General features: G+C 34.8%; 2 protein-coding genes and 1 non-coding gene across 7 annotated transcripts in view; 2 read left to right on the top strand and 1 right to left on the bottom strand.

The window, feature by feature from the left end:
- Dmtf1 (cyclin D binding myb like transcription factor 1) overlaps nucleotides 1-14,689 on the top strand; it is a 34,490-nt gene extending 19,801 nt beyond the window's left edge. For both annotated transcript variants that reach the window (XM_013365051.4, XM_005340015.5), the window contains 11 exons: nucleotides 439-596; nucleotides 1,768-1,800; nucleotides 2,643-2,752; nucleotides 4,387-4,615; nucleotides 5,931-6,082; nucleotides 7,321-7,530; nucleotides 9,188-9,273; nucleotides 11,544-11,699; nucleotides 12,092-12,469; nucleotides 13,082-13,229; nucleotides 13,388-14,689. In XM_013365051.4, coding sequence (XP_013220505.2) covers nucleotides 439-596; nucleotides 1,768-1,800; nucleotides 2,643-2,752; nucleotides 4,387-4,615; nucleotides 5,931-6,082; nucleotides 7,321-7,530; nucleotides 9,188-9,273; nucleotides 11,544-11,699; nucleotides 12,092-12,469; nucleotides 13,082-13,229; nucleotides 13,388-13,497 — 1,770 coding nt within the window. In that variant the 3' untranslated portion in view covers nucleotides 13,498-14,689. The remainder of the gene's footprint in view (nucleotides 1-438; nucleotides 597-1,767; nucleotides 1,801-2,642; nucleotides 2,753-4,386; nucleotides 4,616-5,930; nucleotides 6,083-7,320; nucleotides 7,531-9,187; nucleotides 9,274-11,543; nucleotides 11,700-12,091; nucleotides 12,470-13,081; nucleotides 13,230-13,387) is intronic.
- The window catches only part of Tmem243 (transmembrane protein 243), a 93,805-nt gene that overhangs the window by 59,001 nt on the left and 13,907 nt on the right, over nucleotides 1-20,897 (bottom strand). For 3 of the 4 annotated variants that reach the window (XM_078040503.1, XM_078040501.1, XM_078040502.1), the window contains exons 2-3: nucleotides 17,106-17,156; nucleotides 15,894-15,998 (exon numbers count right to left, since the gene is read on the bottom strand). In XM_078040503.1, coding sequence (XP_077896629.1) covers nucleotides 15,894-15,998; nucleotides 17,106-17,156 — 156 coding nt within the window. Of the gene's footprint in view, nucleotides 1-14,921; nucleotides 15,100-15,893; nucleotides 15,999-17,105; nucleotides 17,157-20,897 lie in introns of those variants that run through there. The other variant, XM_005340016.4, reaches the window with a different exon arrangement.
- Trnad-guc (transfer RNA aspartic acid (anticodon GUC)) lies at nucleotides 3,053-3,127 on the top strand. The gene has a single exon. It is a non-coding gene; the product is annotated as a tRNA-Asp (tRNA).

The following is a 20,897-nucleotide window of genomic DNA, read 5'->3' as shown; positions in this document are numbered from 1 at the left end:
TTGTCTTTTTTAAAATTTCACCAGAAATTTTATCATTTCAAATTTTAATTGTAATATATCTTTTCAGAGAACCAATTTCTTGATTCATTTATCCTTTCTATGCTTTCTTACACTTTCTGTGCTATGATTTCCAATTAATTTAGCTTTTATAATTTTCTTCCTTCTACTTTATATTTGTTTTAAAAATTTTAATATAGTTTTAAAAGGAGTTAGCAGAAATTGAATTTATTGAACCTAATACAACTTGCTTTTGGAGCATTTAAACATCACTTTATTATCTCAACATTTTAAAAGTTTATATTTACTAATGAATTGGCCTTATACTCTTTTTCTAAATGCAATTAATGAACTTTAACATTAAAACAAGTTTTTAAAGCATAGTATGTCCAGATGCATTTTATCAGAAATCCCTAAATCAAAGAAATGTAACCCATTTAGGCACGCGGAATAAAAGATGCCACAGAAATCATCTTTGAGATGTCAAAAGACGAAAGAAAAGATTTCTACAGGACTATAGCATGGGGTCTGAACCGGCCTTTGTTTGCAGTTTATAGAAGAGTGCTTCGCATGTATGATGACAGAAACCATGTGGGAAAGTATGAAAACTTGTAATGCTGCATGTTTTCATGTAATTAGGGGAAATATTTAAGTAATTGTCTTTTTTGTTTTTTTAGTTGAATTATGACTGGGGGCCTCAAGTGAAGACAGCTATGAATTATAGTTAATATTTTTATCTTTCAGGTCTACCTTGATTACATGATTAAAAAATCTCATCATAAGGCCTCTTAGAAATTAGAATCTGAGTCTATATATATATATATGTCAGTATATTTAATATGGCAGAGTCTCATTTGTAGTAAATAACAAAGTATGGTAATGTTAAAAGAACTCTAAATTCATTGATGTGAATTTTTCTTTTTTGGGGGGTAACATTACTAAGTTTCTGGCCTTTAAAATAAAACCAGAGAGGAAAATAACTAATTCTGGACACAGTGCTTGAATTTCTGTTATAGGCAGCATTTATTTAAAGCATCATTAATTTTCTTCAGTGATTATGTGGTGTTACTGACATTTTAAATTTCTCTTTGGGAATTTTAGGTGGCAGTAGTCTAGCTTACTAGATATTACCAAGCTTCAAGTGCTGCTTTTCCTCTAGCTCCTCAGCTCCTTGCTAATGAAAATACATTTGAAAGCTGAAGGGAAATAAATAATGAGTGGGAAAAGAAATTTTTAAAAAGTGAAGCAAGAGTGACTAAATTTTTCATAAGCCTTCCAAGTAGTTAAAAAGTGATTGGCCTTTTATAATTTTTAAATAAATGGACATTTTATAAAAGAAGAGTGCACTGGCTGTATTGAAATAAAGAGCAAGTTTATGCCAGAAGTTCATGATTGACTAAATGAAAGGAAGATAATTTTTTCAATGCCTTGAGAGAATTTTCCTTTAGCTAAGTTATCCATGAGTCTTTCTGAAATAGTTACAATTTCAGTGTGTCTAAACTAAACTTTGTCATAAAGGAAGAGTTAGGAGCATAGGAGCAAAATCATTTTAAATGTTGAATTTTCATAGAGAAAATTGCTAAAATCATTGTTTTTTTTAAGACAATAGAAGCATTTAACTTTTGAGTCATTTTAAAATGGGTTACTTTAAAATATGATACATAAGCTGACTTAATATTGAGTTCCCTAAGTGAAATTCTGATTTTTATTAAGGTTTTTAGCATTCCTAATGTTAATTTATCTCTTTTTAAAATTTCTTTGTATTTCTAGATATACTCCTGAAGAAATTGAGAAACTCAAGGAGTAAGTTTTAAATTGTTTTCATTATCTCTAATTGTTGGGGTTTTGTCTTGGGTTTTTTTAAGTTTCAATTTGAAATTTTGAGATTTTTGGTAGACTGGTATAGTTTAATCCTGCTGTTAAACATGATTAACCATAAAAAGAGCTTATCTGATCTAGACTTGCACCAAGTAGCTATGTCCATAGCATACCAATTTAGTCTCCTACTGACAATCACAGAATACTCCTCAGACCACTAATAGGTTTCAGAAGAGGGCCATTTTGGGTTTGGGGAGTTTATATAATAGAATCAAAACCAAGGTTGTGCTTCACAACTTAGTCTAAAATGGTGAGTTGGCAAATGTTTCACTGAATATCCTTGCTAACTACCTTGTAAAGATTGTTGAAGTCTCAGAAATATACTTTTGCTTCATTGAGTTAGGGTCATAAAAAGCATGGTTTAATGGACTATTATAATAGATCATGGAAAAAAACACTGAAGGTTCTTATTTTCAGATGTCTGAAGAAGAGTTTGTGAGGTGTTTGCTCAAAAGGGAAAAATCTGGGGCTTACCTGGGAGATTGTGTCAATAACCTGAGGGGAATTTGGTCTTTTTTGAACACATATCCAAGTTACTTATTTCTTCTCTGACCCAGGAAAAGGGCAATTGCTGCCTGTTTTTTTTCACCCACAGACAACTGTGGACCCCAATAAAAGGCCACACTTTCAAACTTTGGCTCTCAAAGTATTGCTGCCCACAACTTCCAAACCAGTCAAATGGGAAGAAGAAGAATGAAGAATAAATGATGAAATTAAAAGGGAGAAAACAGTTGAACCAAATGCTGATTGGCAGACTCTTGTTTTAGGCTCCGGATAAAGCATGGCAATGACTGGGCAACAATAGGGGCGGCCCTAGGAAGAAGTGCATCTTCCGTCAAAGATCGGTGCCGACTGATGAAGGATACTTGCAACACAGGTACTTTGAATGCTGCTGGTGGGAGTTTTTTTTTTTTTATTTTTTTTTATTTTTTGGCGGTGGGGTCACTATTTGAGCTTCTTGCCCTGCAGATACTGCTTTTTCTTCTGAGAGGAAAAAAAATTATCATTTGCTTAATTCAACTTTTCTAGTCTCCTTTTCTTCTTTTTCTTTCTCCTCTCCCTGCCCTTCAGTTTAACAGGTCCAACTAATCTTTATTTGTGTGCTTTATTTATTTTTTTAAGGTAACATTGTTCACAAGGACACAGAATTTCATAAGTTTCAAAAGGACTCTTCAGGGCTGGGACTATAGCTCAGTTGGTAGAGCGTTTGCCTGTCATGCACAAGGTCCTGGGTTCAATCCCCAGCACAACAACAACAAAAAAGGATTTAGGTCTAACATGTTTTCACTTATGTAGCAATTCTTATTGTCCCAGTTGAGAAAGTATTTTAAGGCATGTATATAGAAAATGGATTTTAATTCAGGTCCATTTAACTTAATATTAATAGTACTGAATCATCTCATGTTCATAAAAAACATTGGTTGTTGGCAAGTCCCAAGTTAGGAAGAAGGTGTGTGTTCAAAAGATTTATATGTGTTTTGCTTATCTCAAAGTATATTTTTCCATTTTTTAAAAAAAAAACAGCTTATGACTATTGGTATTTTAATCTCCAGGCCAAACTACAAATATACACAAATTTATTGGTGATAATGTTAAACCTAGCCTTCAACAACAGTATTTAGGTTCTGTTGTTAACTATCATTTAAAATATCATTTTTGGCCTCTTTCTTTAAAACAGAGATTAGAATAGAGGGGAACTAATGTTCTCTGAAGGTTCTCTAAATCTATTTTTTAAGTAAAAACAAACAAAAACAGTTTTCCAGTGTAGCTTCAGCTTCTAGGGTATATGTAGCCTCACTACACTAAAGTGAAATCAAGAATATATCCTTCTTATCTACTCTACCTTGGGTGTTAAAGCACCCCTGGATTTTATCTCCAGTACCACACACACACACAAAAAGGAATATTTGATATTATTTATTCATAAGTTCATGAGTTTAAAAAAAAACAAGAGTAAAAATGGGTATGAATACTAGTGTCAAACTTTATTGATCACATTAGTGTGGAGTTGGGATAGTGGGGAAAGAAGATAGTATAAGTTTAGTCTTTACTAAAATAAGTAGAGCTGGTAGATATCCCTCATCATTCATTCTTGTGACTGTTGGCCTCTTACTCCACACTTCTGCAGAGTAGGAGTTTAGTGAAAGCATTAGTTTCTGGCCTGTTGGGCCATCATTGAGGCTCTTTCCATCTTACTGTTTTTATATAAGTTCTTGGTATAACTTGAGAGTACATAATTCTTCACAGTTATATTTAGGGTAGTTTTTCTTGACTTAAAAAGTCAGTTGGTCCTTTCCATTATGATTCTTTGTTTTTTTCTGTGTGTTGAGACCTTTACTGGGGGTAATAAAACACAATTATCAGTTGGTATATGTGGTTTCCTACCAGAGGGCCATTCACCAAATAAACTCTTAGTACTACTGCCTATTTCCCAGTACTTGGAAATATAAGGCTGAATCAAATTTGTAAAAGAAGGTAGCAGTGGTAGTTTGGATTATTTCCTTCTTTCAGGGAAATGGACAGAAGAAGAAGAAAAGAGACTTGCAGAGGTGGTTCATGAGTTGACGAGCACTGAGCCAGGTGACATAGTCACACAGGGTGTGTCTTGGGCAGCTGTGGCTGAACGTGTGGGTACCCGCTCAGAAAAGCAGTGTCGTTCTAAGTGGCTCAACTACTTGAACTGGAAACAGAGTGGGGGTACTGAGTGGACCAAGGAAGATGAAATCAATCTCATCCTCAGGTTTGTGTCCTAATAGAAACTGAATAGTTACTGTGGATGTCTTGATTGACTTTTCTGTTTTGGTTTTCCTAGATGCCTAATGTCTGAAAAACATCCTTTCCATAGAGAGCCATTGTTTAAGATCTAAGTACTTCATATTGAGCTCTTTTGTTTTGTTTTGTGTTTGTTCCTTTTTAGTGGATTTAGTGCCCGGGCAAAGTACCAGATTGAAGGCGTGGAGACTGAAGTCCTCTATATCCACAGAACAGGTATGGCACAGGCAGCGGCAGTGCAGCTTTTCCACTGTCTCACCAATGTGCCTCAGTCCTAGCCTAGGGGTACATGTTTAGGGTAATAGAGCTGTTCAGTCTCCATGCCCTTCAATCCTTGGCTACTGTGCTAAGATTGTCAAGAAGGGGGACCCAATCCATAATTACACACACCATCAGCTTCGCACAAATTAAAAAACACCTTTAAGATAATAACCCCAATTTTATTTTTTTTTAAATTTGTTGGTTTAACCATTATGATTCAGTGACTGAAGTGAACAAAAACAGCAGCAAGAAAATATTTAAGACACTGAAGAAAGAAACTTTTGTGGCTACTGTGCTTAAAATCAAGATCATCACAATAGTTAATACTGGAAATAGTTAATAGACCTTTAAAACCCACAATTTAGCCAGGCATGGTGGCACTTGCCTATAAACCCAGCAGCTCTGAAGGTTGAAGCAGAAGGATCACAAGTTCAAAGAGAGATTCTGATTCAAAATGAAATTATAAAAAATGGGCCGGGGATGTATTTTAGTAGTTAAGTGCCCTTGAGTTCTCCGTACCAAAAGAAAAAAAAAATTTTTTTTTTAGTTGTACTATTGGTAGTACAACTAACAATTTTGGTTTTGTCTTTGTGTCTTTAAGGGTATTTTATTACATTAGTCATCTTTATAAATAGCTCATTTCTAAACCCATTTGTTTTACAAATGAAAAAGATGCAGGAAATAATGTAGTAAAGGCCATACTATGAAACACTGAAGAACACTGTACAACTAAACCTGTTCTTATTCTAATCTTTAGCCTACTCCCTTTCCTTCACAGTGCTTCATCTGGTTATACCCATTTGCAAGGGTTAGTGCGCTGGTTAATACGGCTGATAGTATTTCTTAGCTTTTAACTCTGGAAGCAAGTCGGCATTCCTGGAATCCTTTCCCTATGCAGCATAAGAGTGGCATAATCTGCCATTCATTCCTTTTATTACCAGAGTCGTCATCACCTAGTCAAAGGAGGGTTCTTAGGGAGAAATTAATTTAACAGCTAACACATGGTTCTTTGTAACCTGTAGGATAGCAGAGCTTGATGTAGCTGATGAAAATGACATAAACTGGGATCTGTTAGCTGAGGGATGGAGCAGTGTCCGTTCACCACAGTGGCTTCGAAGTAAATGGTGGACCATCAAAAGGCAAATTGCAAATCATAAGGATGTTTCATTCCCTGGTAATGTATTGCTTGCCTTTTTAATTCCTTCCCTTCTCTTACCATATTTACTCTTTAGGAGTTAGAGGTTAGAAGTTCCGTGCCATGTAAAGATGTATCATGGCAAATTTTTACTTATGCCCTATTTCTTTGTCTTCCCTAGAGAAAGGTTAATGTGATTGTAATACCTGAAGCCAAAAGATGAAAATATATACATTTACACATTCTTGTTTGTCAACATAAACTATAAATAGGAAATAGATTGTACGTTTTACTTTTGTACAGATTTCTCAGTACTTAAATTTAAATAAACTTTTATGAATTTTATAATTTTAAATATCTTCACAGGATTATTTAGAGAAAATCTTTGGCAGTGTATTCTGTAAAAGAAAAACTCTGTAAATTTCTAATTTCATTTGTTAGGTAAATCCAGAGATCCTAAATTGGGTTTGCTTATAGACAGCATACTTTTCATTGCATGTTTTGCACTTAACGCATTAAATTGAGTTGTATAGCCTATTTAATTTAGTTTGTTAAATTCATTCTCCTTAATGTAAAATTCCAACTTAAATTTTTCCTAAAAGAGAATTAAATGCTAAGGAATTTTTACTTGATTAAAAAAAAAAATCTATATTTGGCCTCCCTGTGCAAGACCTCAAGAGAGGCTGCATATTACATATACTTTCCTCTGCAGGTATAAGCATACAGGCAATCAAATGCTTTGAGTCACTGAGAGAAAAATGAATACTATTTAAAAATAAGTTGCTTAGCATTAACAGTATTCTTCGTAAATAAAAGGAATTTTGTCAGTAAGCCCTGGGAAATTAGAAAATGTTTTATTTTTACTTTTTTAAAAATAATGCCCACTCTTGGTTTTTGCATTATTATTCTTGGATGGCAAAAACATGATATTAAGAATTTTCTAAATCTGCTTGGGCATGGTGGCATGTATCTGTAGTCCCAGCTGCTTAGGAGTGGAGGATCACCTGAGCCTAGGAGGTCAAGACCAGCCTGGGCAATGTAACAAGACCCCCTTTTCAAAAGGGAAAAAAAAATCTGTTAGATGGATGTTTCCGAATTTTCAGAAGAGATTATGGTTTTAGTATTTTTATTGTTATTTTGATTAGTTTTCACATTCATTATGCAATTATTTATTCCAAATACTTTCCCTCCTTACCCCTCCTACCCCACCTCCCTTGTTGCTTAGATGGTGGTCTGTCGGAGAGTCATGTTCTTTTTGTCTACCCATCTCCCTTCAGTCTTAATAAAAGGTCTTAAACAGTTACATGAGAACCAAAAAAACAACCCAACACTTTTGGAGAATAAATCAGGATCTGGAGTTCCAAACAGTAATTCCAATTCCAGTGTACAGCATGTTCAGATCAGAGTTGCCCGGTTGGAAGATAATACAGCCATCTCTCCAAGTCCTATGACAGCGTTGCAGATTCCAGTTCAGATCACCCATGTCTGTAAGTGTTGGAACCTCAAGGCTCCTTGCCACTGGGATTTGTATGATTTGGTTTTACCTAAGTGAATTGGTGAATTAAGGAAAACTAAGGCATTTTATGTTTAGCTCAGTTAATATTTATACAAAGAAAGAATGTGTAACAGGAAGGACTTTAAACCTGGCTATTGTAAATCATTCAAAACCATCTTTCTAGATTTTATAATTAACGATTCAATATATGGGACATAACTTTCCTGTGATCCTGTATGAATACACAACTAGTGTAGTAACTTCACATTATGTACAATCACAAGAATGAGAAGTTATACTCTGTATGTATAATACGTCTAAGTACATTCTATAATCATGTATAACTCAAAAGAACAAAAAAAAGGATTCAATAGAAATCAATTAGAAATTAAAATTAATGATTAATAGAAAACTATATAAAATAATTAATGGAGCAGAAGATATGGAGTTCACAAGGTTAAGCACATCATTTATAGAAACTTTATCAGAAGACACAAATAGGGGATGGATTTGTGGTCATATATAGAATGGGTTTGTTAAGGTCGAGAAAGATTTTCATATAGGAGATAAGTCAGTTTCCTACAGGAAAAATTTTTTTAGCCCTCAGTTGTTCTTAGCACCTGATTATTTTGTGCTTAATGAGATTAGGGAACCCAGCAATTATTGTGGGGAGGGGAAATACTTTCTCTTCAGCTCTAAGCAAAGTTGACACTTCTCCCCTTTTTTCTATCATTCTTGGATTGTAATGACAGAAAAGGAATGAAAACAGTCTTATCTTTATCTCACTTTTTTAATAAGAGGTCTATATATTGTCTATGAAAAGGTTATTACCCACAAGCATACCAGTCACTTGAGCATTTTGCATGAGGCATGTCTTCACATTGCCAGATGCTCAGTATCCCTTGACCTTACCCACAAAATGCCAATAGTGCTTTCCAATCATGACAAGCAGAAACAATTCCAAATGTATCCTGTGGTTGAGACTTACTTGGCTACCTGTTGGTTTTATTATCAACACCATATCTGTATATGATTATAATGATTGAATGGGGTAGGGGGTATAGCTCAGTAATAGTGTGCTTGTCTAGCATGCGTGATGCCTGGGTTCCATCCCCAGCACCCAAAAGCAAAGTTACCTTAGAGACATTTAAACTAATCCTATCTCAAAGTTCTTGAGTTTATTTGCTTTACCTTCCTTCCATTATAATAAAGCATTAAGAATTTTATTTTCTTTTGCCTTTCTTGTTTCTGTTTTATAGCCTAAGAATTACAGAGTAACTACAATTACTAGTTAAAATAAAATGTGTGCTACTATATTGGTTGTAAATTGATTGTGCGTGGAGAATTTAGTTTTCCGTGGGCTGACAATACCTATTAGGAAGACGGCAAACATTTTATAAATAGTAAAATAAGTTATTTGCCTAGGTTTACATTGCTAGTAAGCAGTGTTGCTAACACTTGCAGTGGGCTAGACTTGGCTGTGACATGTGTGCCATCCCAAATAAGTTCATTAGATTTCTTATCTCTTCTAAATTTAAATGACTCCGGTTTACAGGCAAATTTTTCAGAATGAATTTGCCTTCATGACAATTAAGTACACTATAGAACCTCTATAAAGCATTTTATTGTTGTCCTTATTCTTACTACAGCTTCAACAGACTCCCCTGCTGCTACTGTTGACTCAGAAACAATAACACTAAACAGTGGAACACTACAGACATTTGAGATCCTTCCAGTGAGTAATACTTAATATAATGGATATTGGCCATTTTTATGCATAAGAAAGATGAGTTGGTAACATTTTTTAAAAAATGTTATATATGTCATATAAAAGATGAAACTAAATTTTTGAGGCCAGACGAATAGCAGACATTATATATAAATCAGACTTCCACTTTTTTAATTCATTTAAATTTGCTTTGTTCTCATCTGTACGTAATCCCATGTATTTTTACATATGAAAATGACAGTGCTAAAGAGTAGAGCACATAACATGTACTGTACTATACTGAATTATAAGTTCATTCTGGTTATTTGAGAAAAGGGTTATGGACAACAAATCATGAGCTTGAATAAGACTGATTCAGTAAACACTTTAGTAGCCACTGGGGGTACAAATTTTAAAGTTCCATTCTTAACTGGTTTGACCACTTTGGGAAAAATCTTATAATTTCTAAAAAGATCAAATGTAGTATTGCCAAACATTCCACCAGTTCTAATCCCAAAGAACACCAAAGAAATTGAAATATATTTCCACATAAAAACTTGTACATGAATTTTGATCATGTCTTGGGCCTGCAATAGGTGGTCACAATGCTGGGAAGAAGCAGCAAGTTATAGGGTCCAGTTATTCACATAATCACAAGGGTCAACAACCAATATTTTTGGTACTGTGTATCAAGTAAGTATCAAGCAACTGCTGTGTTGTTAGTGAGTTAGGGATATAAAATGCATTTTTTACTAAGTGGCATTTTCAGTTTATGATGGGTTTAGGTAAAAGTGTATCTCTATAGGGCTGCCATTTACTTGAAGAGTAATGGCTGACTCTGGCCTGATGAAATGGGTCATGATTGTTATATGTAGTCCTAGTCATTGTTCTTCTTTCTAAAACAAAGAAACCCAGATTAGTTCATATTTCATTAAGTAGAAAATAATAAATTGTATATAAATTCTCTCCAGATTCATTTACTTTAAAAAACATAAGGGGTATTAGTAGAAGAGTTTATTCGTCCTCTCCACAATCAAATCCCAGAAGGAAGATGAACAAAGCAAAAGGTTCTCTTTCTATCCTTAGAACTCAAAGCTTGCTTAATTGGTTTCCAAAATAGGAATATATACAAGACAACCATATGAAACAGGTGGAAAAAAACTTAATTTTATGTTTTTTTATACCTTTCTAAGTAAAAATACACTTATACATACAATTGAGATTTGTGTTCAGTTTATTACTTAAAATGTCACATTCAACTATTTAGAGATTTCTCTCCCAATTTTTTTGTAGGGGATGATACCAGTAACCAAGCTTCAAAAGATGGAGACTTAAATATATAATAAGTTAAATAAAACACATGTAACTTACAGACAGAGTATTTACAGTTATAACTGTCTATATGTGATTAATACATGTAACTTTTAAGGAAAATTATTAGCTTTCACTTTTTTTTTTTTTTGATTGTCTCCCTCTTGGGTGCTAGGCACTTTCATAGTCATTTCTAATCTAAACTCTTCCCATGAGATATAGCTATTATTCCCATGTAAGGAATAAAGAAACCTGTATTCAGGGATTTATTACACAGGAGTTGACAAGATGATATTAGATCAAACAACAGGCCACATAATTTCAACCCACAGCCGTATTTCAAATTTCTTCTAACTTAAAATTACATAGAAGCTATGGTTTGAAAGGTTTATTGGTGGGTAATTTTGTTACACTTTAAAATCTCAAAAGATAAAAATGTTTGATCAATTAACCAGCAGCTTTCAGATAAGCATCTTTTTTCTTTAGAGCATTATTATGACATTTTGGTAAATTTTCCCTTAATAAGAAACATTTCTTAAAATTATATTATGAAAATTTGAGTTCAAGTAAGTAAACACTGCTGTTGTGCCTTTTAAAAAATGGTAACTTTCTTTTTTAAACTGGGATACTGCCTGTTTTTATGTGCTACAGAGAAAGATTAAAGAGGGATGATTGTGTATATGCTGGGTTATTTATTGCATGTGCATCTGTGTCTTAGTGCCCTGAAACAAATAGCTAAGACCAGACCATGGGAATACATAGGAACAAAGAGTAGGATAAATGCCTTACCTGTTAAATCTCCAGACTGAGTAGTGATTTGACGCAGAGTATTACACCCTTCATTTTATTATTTGTTTTCACCCTCATAATTGGTAAGTACATTTGTAGCTATAAATTAGAGTCAGTTCATTTTAAGATGTAGAGGTAGATTTAATCAGTAGCCTATTAATACATATATTGAGCTGTCTCCTTTGTTTCTCCTTTAGTCTTTCCATTTACAGCCCACTGGCACTCCAGGCACCTACCTACTTCAGACAAGTTCAAGTCAAGGCCTTCCCCTAACTCTGACTGCTAGTCCCACTGTAACCCTGACAGCTGCTGCTCCTGCTTCTCCAGAACAGATCATTGTTCATGCTTTATCCGTATGTTACATAATTTTACTTGATTTTTTTTTTTTACTTATTATAAACCAGGACTAGTTAATAAAAAATGTAAGCACCAAAACTGCTAACTAATGTATTGCATTATTGTCCCAGGCTCAGTATTTTGCACCCTCATTCTTCCTTCACTGGGATACTGCCCTTTATTCCTCCTTTTATGAGACAGATGTACATTATAGTAGGGAATTTAGGAGAGCCCTACTTGGTAAAGAATTGAGGTTCTAGAAAAATAGTGTCCAAACATTTCAGTTATAGAGGTGAGAAATAATGGGAGGGACCATGGGGTACTACCTATAAATGTTATTTGTTCAATAATTTAAATCTAGTGTTACTTTCTCATTTTGCCATTGATAGTTGTCTTTAATGTTTTATAGCCAGAACATCTGTTGAACACAAGTGACAGTGTCACAGTGCAATGTCACACACCAAGAGTCATCATTCAGACTGTTGCTACAGAGGACATCACTTCTTCCATATCCCAAGCGGAACTGACAGTAGATAGTGATATTCAGTCATCTGATTTCCCTGAGCCTCCAGATGCACTAGAAGCAGACACTTTCCCAGATGAAATTCATCAGCCTAAGATGACTATAGAGCCATCATTTAATGATGCTCATGTATCCAAATTCAGTGACCAAAATAGCACAGAACTGATGAACAGTGTTATGGTCAGAACAGAAGAAGAAATCTCTGACACCGACCTTAAACAAGAAGAATCCCCCTCTGATTTAGCCAGTGCTTATGTTACTGAGGTAAGCAACACTTAATAGAAAAACAGCTTAATGGGTTCTTGCCTTTAACCTCAAATCGGCCATTTGGAAATATCACTAAAGTGATATTTTAAGATCTTCCTTTTTTTAGATCCACAAAACAAAGTACAAAGCCCTACCTCTGACCACAAAAGTATGAGTGAACAAACACTGATGTTTCTCACAGAAGTGGGCAGTCAGAGATTTCTTGTGGCACTCGAGGGAATAAGAAAGCTATGCTCTGTCTTAACAGTTCTTCACTACAACTTTTCCCCTCTCCACCTCAGTAAATTGAGAAATGTTTGTTAGAACAACTTCTGAGTGTGGTTAATAGTAGACTTTTATGATTAGGCTTAGGAACCTTATCCCATGGTGTTAAAAGTCTACTTTCCTCTGTATTCAGGTGACCTGTAACTGAATTAATTCTTTTTAGCTCCTTTTTGTTAACATTTAGTTTATTAAATTATGAGATTATGTAGGTTAACGGGGCCATCTTTTTAAGCTCTTATGTTTGAGAATTAAGTACTGTCAAACCTAGGCATACTTGGGATCTGGAAAACTGACAAGGAATATGAGTCAAATCTTTTTCTTTCTTTTTTTAAAAATATTATTTAGGACTTAGAGTCACCCACCATCGTAGAACAAGTTGATCAAACAACTATTGATGACGAAACAATACTTATCGTTCCTTCACCACACAGCTTTATCCAGGCATCTGATGTTATTGATACTGAATCTGTCTTGCCTTTGACAACACTAACAGGTAACTGTAATATACTTCTTATATCCTGTGCTTGAAATCTTAAGGCCTTAAGTCTTTTCTTAATCCAACACGAAAATTCTAATCCCCTACACCATGGTAGAATACTTACAAAAATTCCTGACATAGGTTAAACTAACTTGAAACTTAACTCATTACAGATCCCATACTCCAACATCATCAGGAAGAATCAAACATCATTGGATCATCTTTGGGCAGTCCTGTTTCTGAAGATTCAAAGGATGTTGAGGATTTGGTAAATTGTCATTAGTTCATTCTTAGAAACAGGTAGTTAAAGCAAAGAAGCCACACTGTTAATTATAATATCTCCAAAGAAATAGGAGCAACCTCCCTTTTACCATTCCTCTGGCTTTTAAATAGCTACAATGCTTAAGCCATGCACATTGTTGCTGCTATGATTTTTTTACCTCCTTTTAAGTATATCTGAGGTCCAGTTTAATGACAGTGTGTAGGTGAGTAGAATCTGGAAGATTTAACTGCACAGATCCTTGTGTTTACTGTTAATTGTCAGGACAGAATTTCATTTACTCAGCTACTGAGAAGTTTTTTTAAATCACCAAAGCAGTAATATTCATCTCTGCAGATAAACAATGGCACTCTTAACATTCTCAAGTAGGCCTGGTTGTATTTCAGAGAAGTCATATCAACATGGTCTAGAGCTATCAATGACCTTCTTCAAAAAGATTAAATAGTATTGAGCCTTGACCAGCATAAAATACAGAGACCTAAGATAATTGTGTTGCGGTTACTTTTGGTTAACCCATTGCTGGCAGTGGGAGCTGGTTCAGGCAGGGTAAAGAGGACAGCATTAGAGTCAAGAAAATTCACTACAGGTTTTTTATTACTTTTAAAGGGAATATGGGTAAGAGTAGTAAACAACCCACTGGTAACTAAGCAGTTTTCACCCCCTCATCAGAAACCACTGTTATTAGTTTACAGAGTTAGCACTTTGAAGTAAAATTAAACCAAATATGGAAAGAGATAATATCCCCAATACCATGACTGTTTATTACATGTTTTATGACATAGATTATCCAGAAAATATTTGAGGGGGTATCAGAGTTTGCCATTCACTTAGTGCACTAGCTGGTGGAGGTACAATATAACTGCTCCCTCTCCAGCAATTTTTAAAAACAAAATAAAATTTGCTTCTGTAACAAAAGGAAATAAATCAAGAGTCATTCCTACTAGAGAAGGGTTAAGCCAAAACTAGCCTCTAGGGCTTTAATGAATATGACCCCTATAGAAAAGTCACAAAAAAAAACTTGTATAAATTATTTTATTTATTATTGTAATTAGATCTTCACAATCAAAGTTGTCTTTTCACTGTCTGTGTTTTGTTAACGTGAAATTGTAGTTATAAGCAAAAGTTGGTTGCCTAGGGAACAATAATTGTATATTCACTTTAACAGAAATAAAAGAATATTTGTCTTAAAATGCAAGATTTTGAGCGTTTGCCATGCAATTGTAAAAAATAATAATAATTTCAAAGTGAAAAGTACTTGTGCTGTATGAACTTTTAAGTTTTGGAATGTTTTAAGTGCAACATCAGCTCCTTAAAGAAAAAGCAATGAGATCTGTGATATGTCTCCCTTTCAAGAGGGAATTTAAATTTACAATTAACATGAAAATCATGTATCAGACTTCTGTAGAAGATTCTTCAGCATATATCCAACTGTCCTAATGTATAGTTTTGAAGAGTCCTGGTAAGTATTTCTCCTTGGCAGCCTCACCTTCCCACATCATGGAAGTACAGGTTCGCACATATACATAACATGATGATAGAAAATATGATATAGTAAATTAGATTTCTAAATTTCGGTTCTAAGTCTCCTTGTCGATACCAGTAGATCTAAAAGAAGAATTAAATAAAAATTAAAGTAATAGCCACTGGGCCAACTGTTAAAATTTAAATTACAAAATTGTTTTTCCACCATTAGCCTACATCAATTGTATGTATTTAGATAAAACTACTCAATGTTAGTCACTCAAGGCTTCAAGCCGGGGAGACACTTAGCAACTGAATCACATCCCCAGTCCTTTATTTATTTATTTATTTGGAGATGGTCTCACTAATTTACTGAGAGTCTTGCTGGCTTTAACTTGTGATCCTCCTGTCCCGGACAGGCATGCCTAACTGTTTTTAAAGGTTTACTGTTTTGTTTCAGTTTTTCAAGGGTTATGAAACCACTACCAACTACTGAACAAATACTGAAGAGCCATTGTGGAGGGAAGCACAGAGATTAAAATAAATTATGTTATTAGAAATAAATCCAGAATGCTATCCCTTCCATTAAAAGTATTTCTCAAAGCCTGTTGGGCCCTGAATGTAGCCCTTGAGTGAAGATAAGTAAAGTATATCAAAGTTTTTTAGCTACTAGTTTCACTAATTTCTTCCTTCACTTTTTAGCTATCTTAAGAACACAAAATGTCCCTTTAGAGTTCCAATTGTGGGACTTCTGAGTAAAAACTAATGTGCAATTAATAATTGGGACTTCTGGCATTTTGATGCAGAAACTAATGAGGACGAGTGGGGAGGTGGTATTAGACAGAACCTTTATATAGACACAGGGCTGGGAATCTATTCTAAGTACTGCAACATTAGGCCCTCAAGAATACTTCATTTAAATTCTAAATAGTACTCACAAGTATGCAGGCAGTAATACTACTCAAAGAGATGCAGACAGCAAAAAATATATTCAATGGTTTGGGAGGTAGTTGAGGGAAAACAAAAGCACTGATCAGCGTTACCTGTGTGGAGAGAAATTATATAAAGCCTTAGAATTAATTCTAAGATTTGGTAAGGGGTGCAAGTCAGAAGTAGAACACCTGTTCAGCATAATTGAGGCCCTAGATTCAAATATAAGCATCACAAAAAAGGGAAGAAAAAAAAGACTTATTAAGATCAAATCTAGACAAGGTAACGATACTAGAAGAAGCTTCGCATTATAAAATTATTTCTACCCACCATGTTTGATTTCTGGAATGTCAATACAATATTTTATAAAGTATTTGTATACATGTTCAAATTCTTATAATAATAATTCCTCCTTTTCCTTGCTTATGAAAGGAGATGAAAGATTAGTAAAACTAGCTAATCTCTATTAGAAATCATTTAAACCCTATTCCCAGAACTAATGACTGTACTGGTAAAAATGCTGACCTTCGTATTCTGAATACTCACTCCTACCAAAAATGAAGAATATAATCAAAGCTGGTTTTACTTTCAGGATGAAAAATAATAAAAGGTGGGTTCCTAAAACCCATTTCTGTCTCTATCATAGATACATAGAACATTATACCCATTCTTTTTATTAAGAAGTCATGAAAAAAACACTTAAGGTTAATAAGTGAAAATATACCTAAAAAATATCACTATCAAACTATAAAAATATACCTTTATTTTATTTTATTTTATTATATAGTACCCTAGTTTTATTATACAAAGTGGAAAATCACTATATTATATACTAACCAAATCTTTTTAAACTTACCCAGTGATAATTAAGATATTAACAAAAATAGGGAGTTACCATGGCTTACATCTGAAGGAAGTTGATGGTAGCCACTGACATTTTTACAAACTTACTAGGCAAGGAACCACTGGCAAATTCATTTGATTTGTATTATTTCTTGTATTCAACTGGGGAATTGAGGATGAAAATCAAATTAGTTGCGTCAGTTGCCAATTTGAAGCTTTGTAGTAAAGTTGAAAGCGTGAACACTTAACATACTCGTGTATTAGCTCTGAAAGTTGTGTTGTTGTTGTCTTTTTTTTTTTTTTAATTGAACCATAATACTAAAGTTTTCAGAACTTTGGCTGAGAGCCTGAATGAGGCACAAAATAAAGATACTTACTAGAATCAATAAGGATGTTAAGCTGCCAACAACTAAATTGATGATTCGGTCCTGAAAGAGAAAAGAGATTATGAGCCATATGACTTGGATTCCCAGCACTCTCACAATGATACATATCAGGCCTTCGGGGTGGTTTAAAATGAAAATACTTCTATATATTTATGCTTGCCAGACAAGGCAAGGTGTTCTGAGCCATAGGAATGGAAAAGGTACTTTGAAAGGTTTCTTGAAAGGTTGAGAAATTTACACTAGAATCTTGAAGACTGCAAAGAACTGAATGGGAAAGGAGGTTTACAAATAATCTTGTGCTGTTGGAAATAGTATAGGGAGGACAGAGTGCTGGAATTGTCAGGCCAGAGCCAGAAAATTACCAGAAACTAGATTTTGTAGATGAGATATCTGAGTATGGGTTTTTTTGTTTTGTTTTGTACTGGGGATTGAACTTAGGACCACTTGAGACAGGTCTGGTTAAATGCCGAGGCTGCCTTGAACTTGTGATCCTCCTGCCACTGAGCTTATAGGCGTGTGCCACTGTGCCTAGCTTCCATTGAGTTTTCTTGTCTCTTTCAACCCCACCCCAACTCTACAGAATGCAAAACTTGTGATCCAGTTCTAATCCTAATCCAATCCTAATGAATTTACAGGTTAACTAACCCAGTTTGTCCCACTGTCAGATGTGGAATACCTATAAAAAACATAATATTTTTCTAGATTATAATTTGCAGTCTATTTTAATGCACCTGTGTCAATTTCATTGACATAGTCACAGAATTGAAAACTTTGTCTGAGCAGGGAACATAATATGCAATGTGAGTGGCCAATAAACACCTCAGATGGGAAGATCACACAGCAGCAAACTGAACCCTCATTTCCAAGTTGTCTGCTTTTAAAGAATTCAAAGAAGTTAGAGAGTGCAGGAGGCAACACTGAAAGGGGAAGTATATGTAAGAAACATGTATTGGTTGTGCCTGATCTAACCAAGGACCAACCACAACATGGCCACTGCAATTTGAAGGTTACCAGACAAAACTAATGCCATCCATAGCCTCATTATTCAGACAAATCCCACCCGGAGTCTGAAATTATGACCCTCTGTTAAGGACAGATCTAGGGCAATTCACTTATTACTACATAAGGTATGTGTATATGAATGTGTTTAATAAAAAAATGTGTATTAAGATTAAATAAATGAACCCCACTGCTTCTGCCTTGTGAAAAAGGTTCAACTACATTTTCTTCATGTTTATTCCAAGAATCTGCTCTCATCTCTACAAAAGCTAAGGAGTTGCAAAAGTTTACAAAGTCTGCTCTTTCACTAGTAGAAGCCAGGGAACAGGTTCAGGTAAGAGGTAGCTAAGAAGAGGAATCACGGATTTTCAAATGTTACAGCAACTTGTCTATCAGGACATATCTTCTCAAAAATTTTGGAATGAAATGGTAATGTCTATTTTATAGGTGACAAAACAGGTTCATCAAAATTTATATCTTGCCCAGTGTCTCATATTATAAATAGTAATGGAAATAAAATTCAATGTCAGGCCTGCTTTCCCCCAACAGAGAAGAACCCATTTATACTCTGCTGGATGAGCAACTACTCGTCTAGACAAAAGAAGTCAAATGGCAGATGACATCTCAAAGCCTATTAGTAAAGCATCCTGGTAGCCTATTAAGAATGAAGATTTCTGCATATGTGGGTTTTTTTCCAGATTACTGATTAACCACATAAGCATAACGTTTTTAACATTCTTATGAAAATGTATTTAAGTTAATATTTTCCTGCCTGCCTTTTAGACAGCCACTGATAGAGAACTGCAAGTAATTTTCATGAATATCAGTTATTATACTGATGTGTAATGGTAGTGGTTCCTTGGGGCTCCCAAGATGAAGGGAACTACTTAGACATGGTAGAAGTGTTTCTCACAAAATGTTCTTATTCCAAGCAAAAGCCTATTAACATATCCATGAACCCAGGTCAAACTTTGGGAGATATCCCATTTCTAATGCTATCTTCTAAACTCTCCTACTGCAAGTATGGTATATGGACTAGCAGCACTGACCTCACTGAGAGCCTGTTAGAAGTACAAAATCTTGGACCTTGCCCCAGACCTAATGAATCAGAATCTACAGTTTAATGAGATCTAGTGATATGTGTATGCACACTTAAGAAGCATTGTTCAGAGTCTTCAAATGAACTACTTTGAGTGAACTATTATTAAATTCAAATCATAGGGTGGAGACCCTTCCTTGGACCAGAGATTATTTTTAATTAGCAAGCTCTTCCAGCCCCGAATTTCCAAGACATTAGAGAATAATTCAAAAGCTAGGTAATTAACATTTCACAGGAGAGTTCTGGGATCGATGTATTTCAAATTAGAACTAGTTTGTTTATGGACATTTCTATTTCTCCAACTCTATTAATTCTGTTTCTATTACCTGTTATATGGTTTTTAATTTTATTTTTACCCTAGCTCCATCTACCAAAACTGTTCTCCCTCCCAGAGTTTTAAATCTTGTACTATTACTTAATGCCCTATGTAGGCCAGACAGGAGCAAGATCAGCCTGGATTCTTACCTGCTGAGAGGAAAAGGATAAGGATTTAGAATATCCCTCTCAAAAAACAAAATATTCAACAGAGTTTTCATTAATACTTCACGTACACTGTAATACATGAACATAAAATACATACTCATGTACATATATGTATTATTTTGAGAAGGATTCTATATATTACTTTGTAAGTTCTTCATTTAAACATTAGTGTATGCTAGATAAAACCATCTCTACTCTCCAGAAATTTATACTATCCAGAGTTCAGGAGGCCACTAAGGAAAAAGGGAGAAAGGAATATTGGTAAATCAGGGAGAGACTACCAGAGAAAAGTCAACCAAGGACTGGCAAATCAGAAGGAAAGGTGGTTCACTAAGAGGAATTTCCACAAAGACCCAGGGAAGAACAAAAGCACTGCTGTTACAAAAAAAAAAAAAAAAAAAGGAACAAATGGAAATAGATGGACAAACTTCATGAGCTGAATAAGAAATGGGAGAGGGCTGGGGATGTGGCTCAAGCAGTAGTGCGCTTGCCTGGCATGTGTGCGGCCCGGGTTCAATCCTCAGCATAACATGAAAACAAAGATGTTGTATCCGCCGAAAACTAAAAAAATAAATATTAAAATTCTCTCTCTCTCTTCAAAAAAAAGAAAAAGAAGTGGGAGACAATGTACCCTGAAGAGATCTTCCTGAACCCAAAGGAATCACATCATTGTTTTCCTCCAAAGAAAGGAGAAAAAGATGATAGGCATATGCAAATAGTTTGTATTTGTATTTGAGATGGTAGAAAATTACCCTGCAGCAGCTTGGGAGGCTGACACAGAAAAATTGCGAGTTCAAGGCCCACTTCAGCAATGGCGAAGCGCAGTGAGACCTGTCTCTCAATAAAATACAAAATAGGGCTAGGGATGTGGCTCAGTGGCCAAGTGCCCCTAAATTCAATCCCCCCGCAATGAAAAGAAGAAAAATTACCCTGTAAAGCAAGTAAGCAACACATTATCTCCATTTATCATTGTGTGACTGCAAAATGCAAGCCTAGTGAGCAGATCACAAGAATTCTTAGACAGTGGATATGGACCCTGAAATTAAGAATATTCTCATCCCATTATGCCACTGGCTAGCTGTATGACCTCAAGTGGATCCCCTAACCATCTATCAGATTAGAAAATTAGGCTAAAGTATGTCTTGTCCTTTTCAGTTCTAATAATTTACAGTTCCAAAGAGTAGGCCTAGCCTACTTCCTGG

The sequence above is a fragment of the Ictidomys tridecemlineatus genome, chromosome 2 (assembly GCF_052094955.1).
Source record: "Ictidomys tridecemlineatus isolate mIctTri1 chromosome 2, mIctTri1.hap1, whole genome shotgun sequence".
Classification (NCBI taxonomy): Eukaryota; Metazoa; Chordata; class Mammalia; order Rodentia; family Sciuridae; genus Ictidomys; species Ictidomys tridecemlineatus.
Note: the sequence above shows the minus strand (reverse complement) of the source record. Positions and strands in the feature narration are given on the sequence as shown.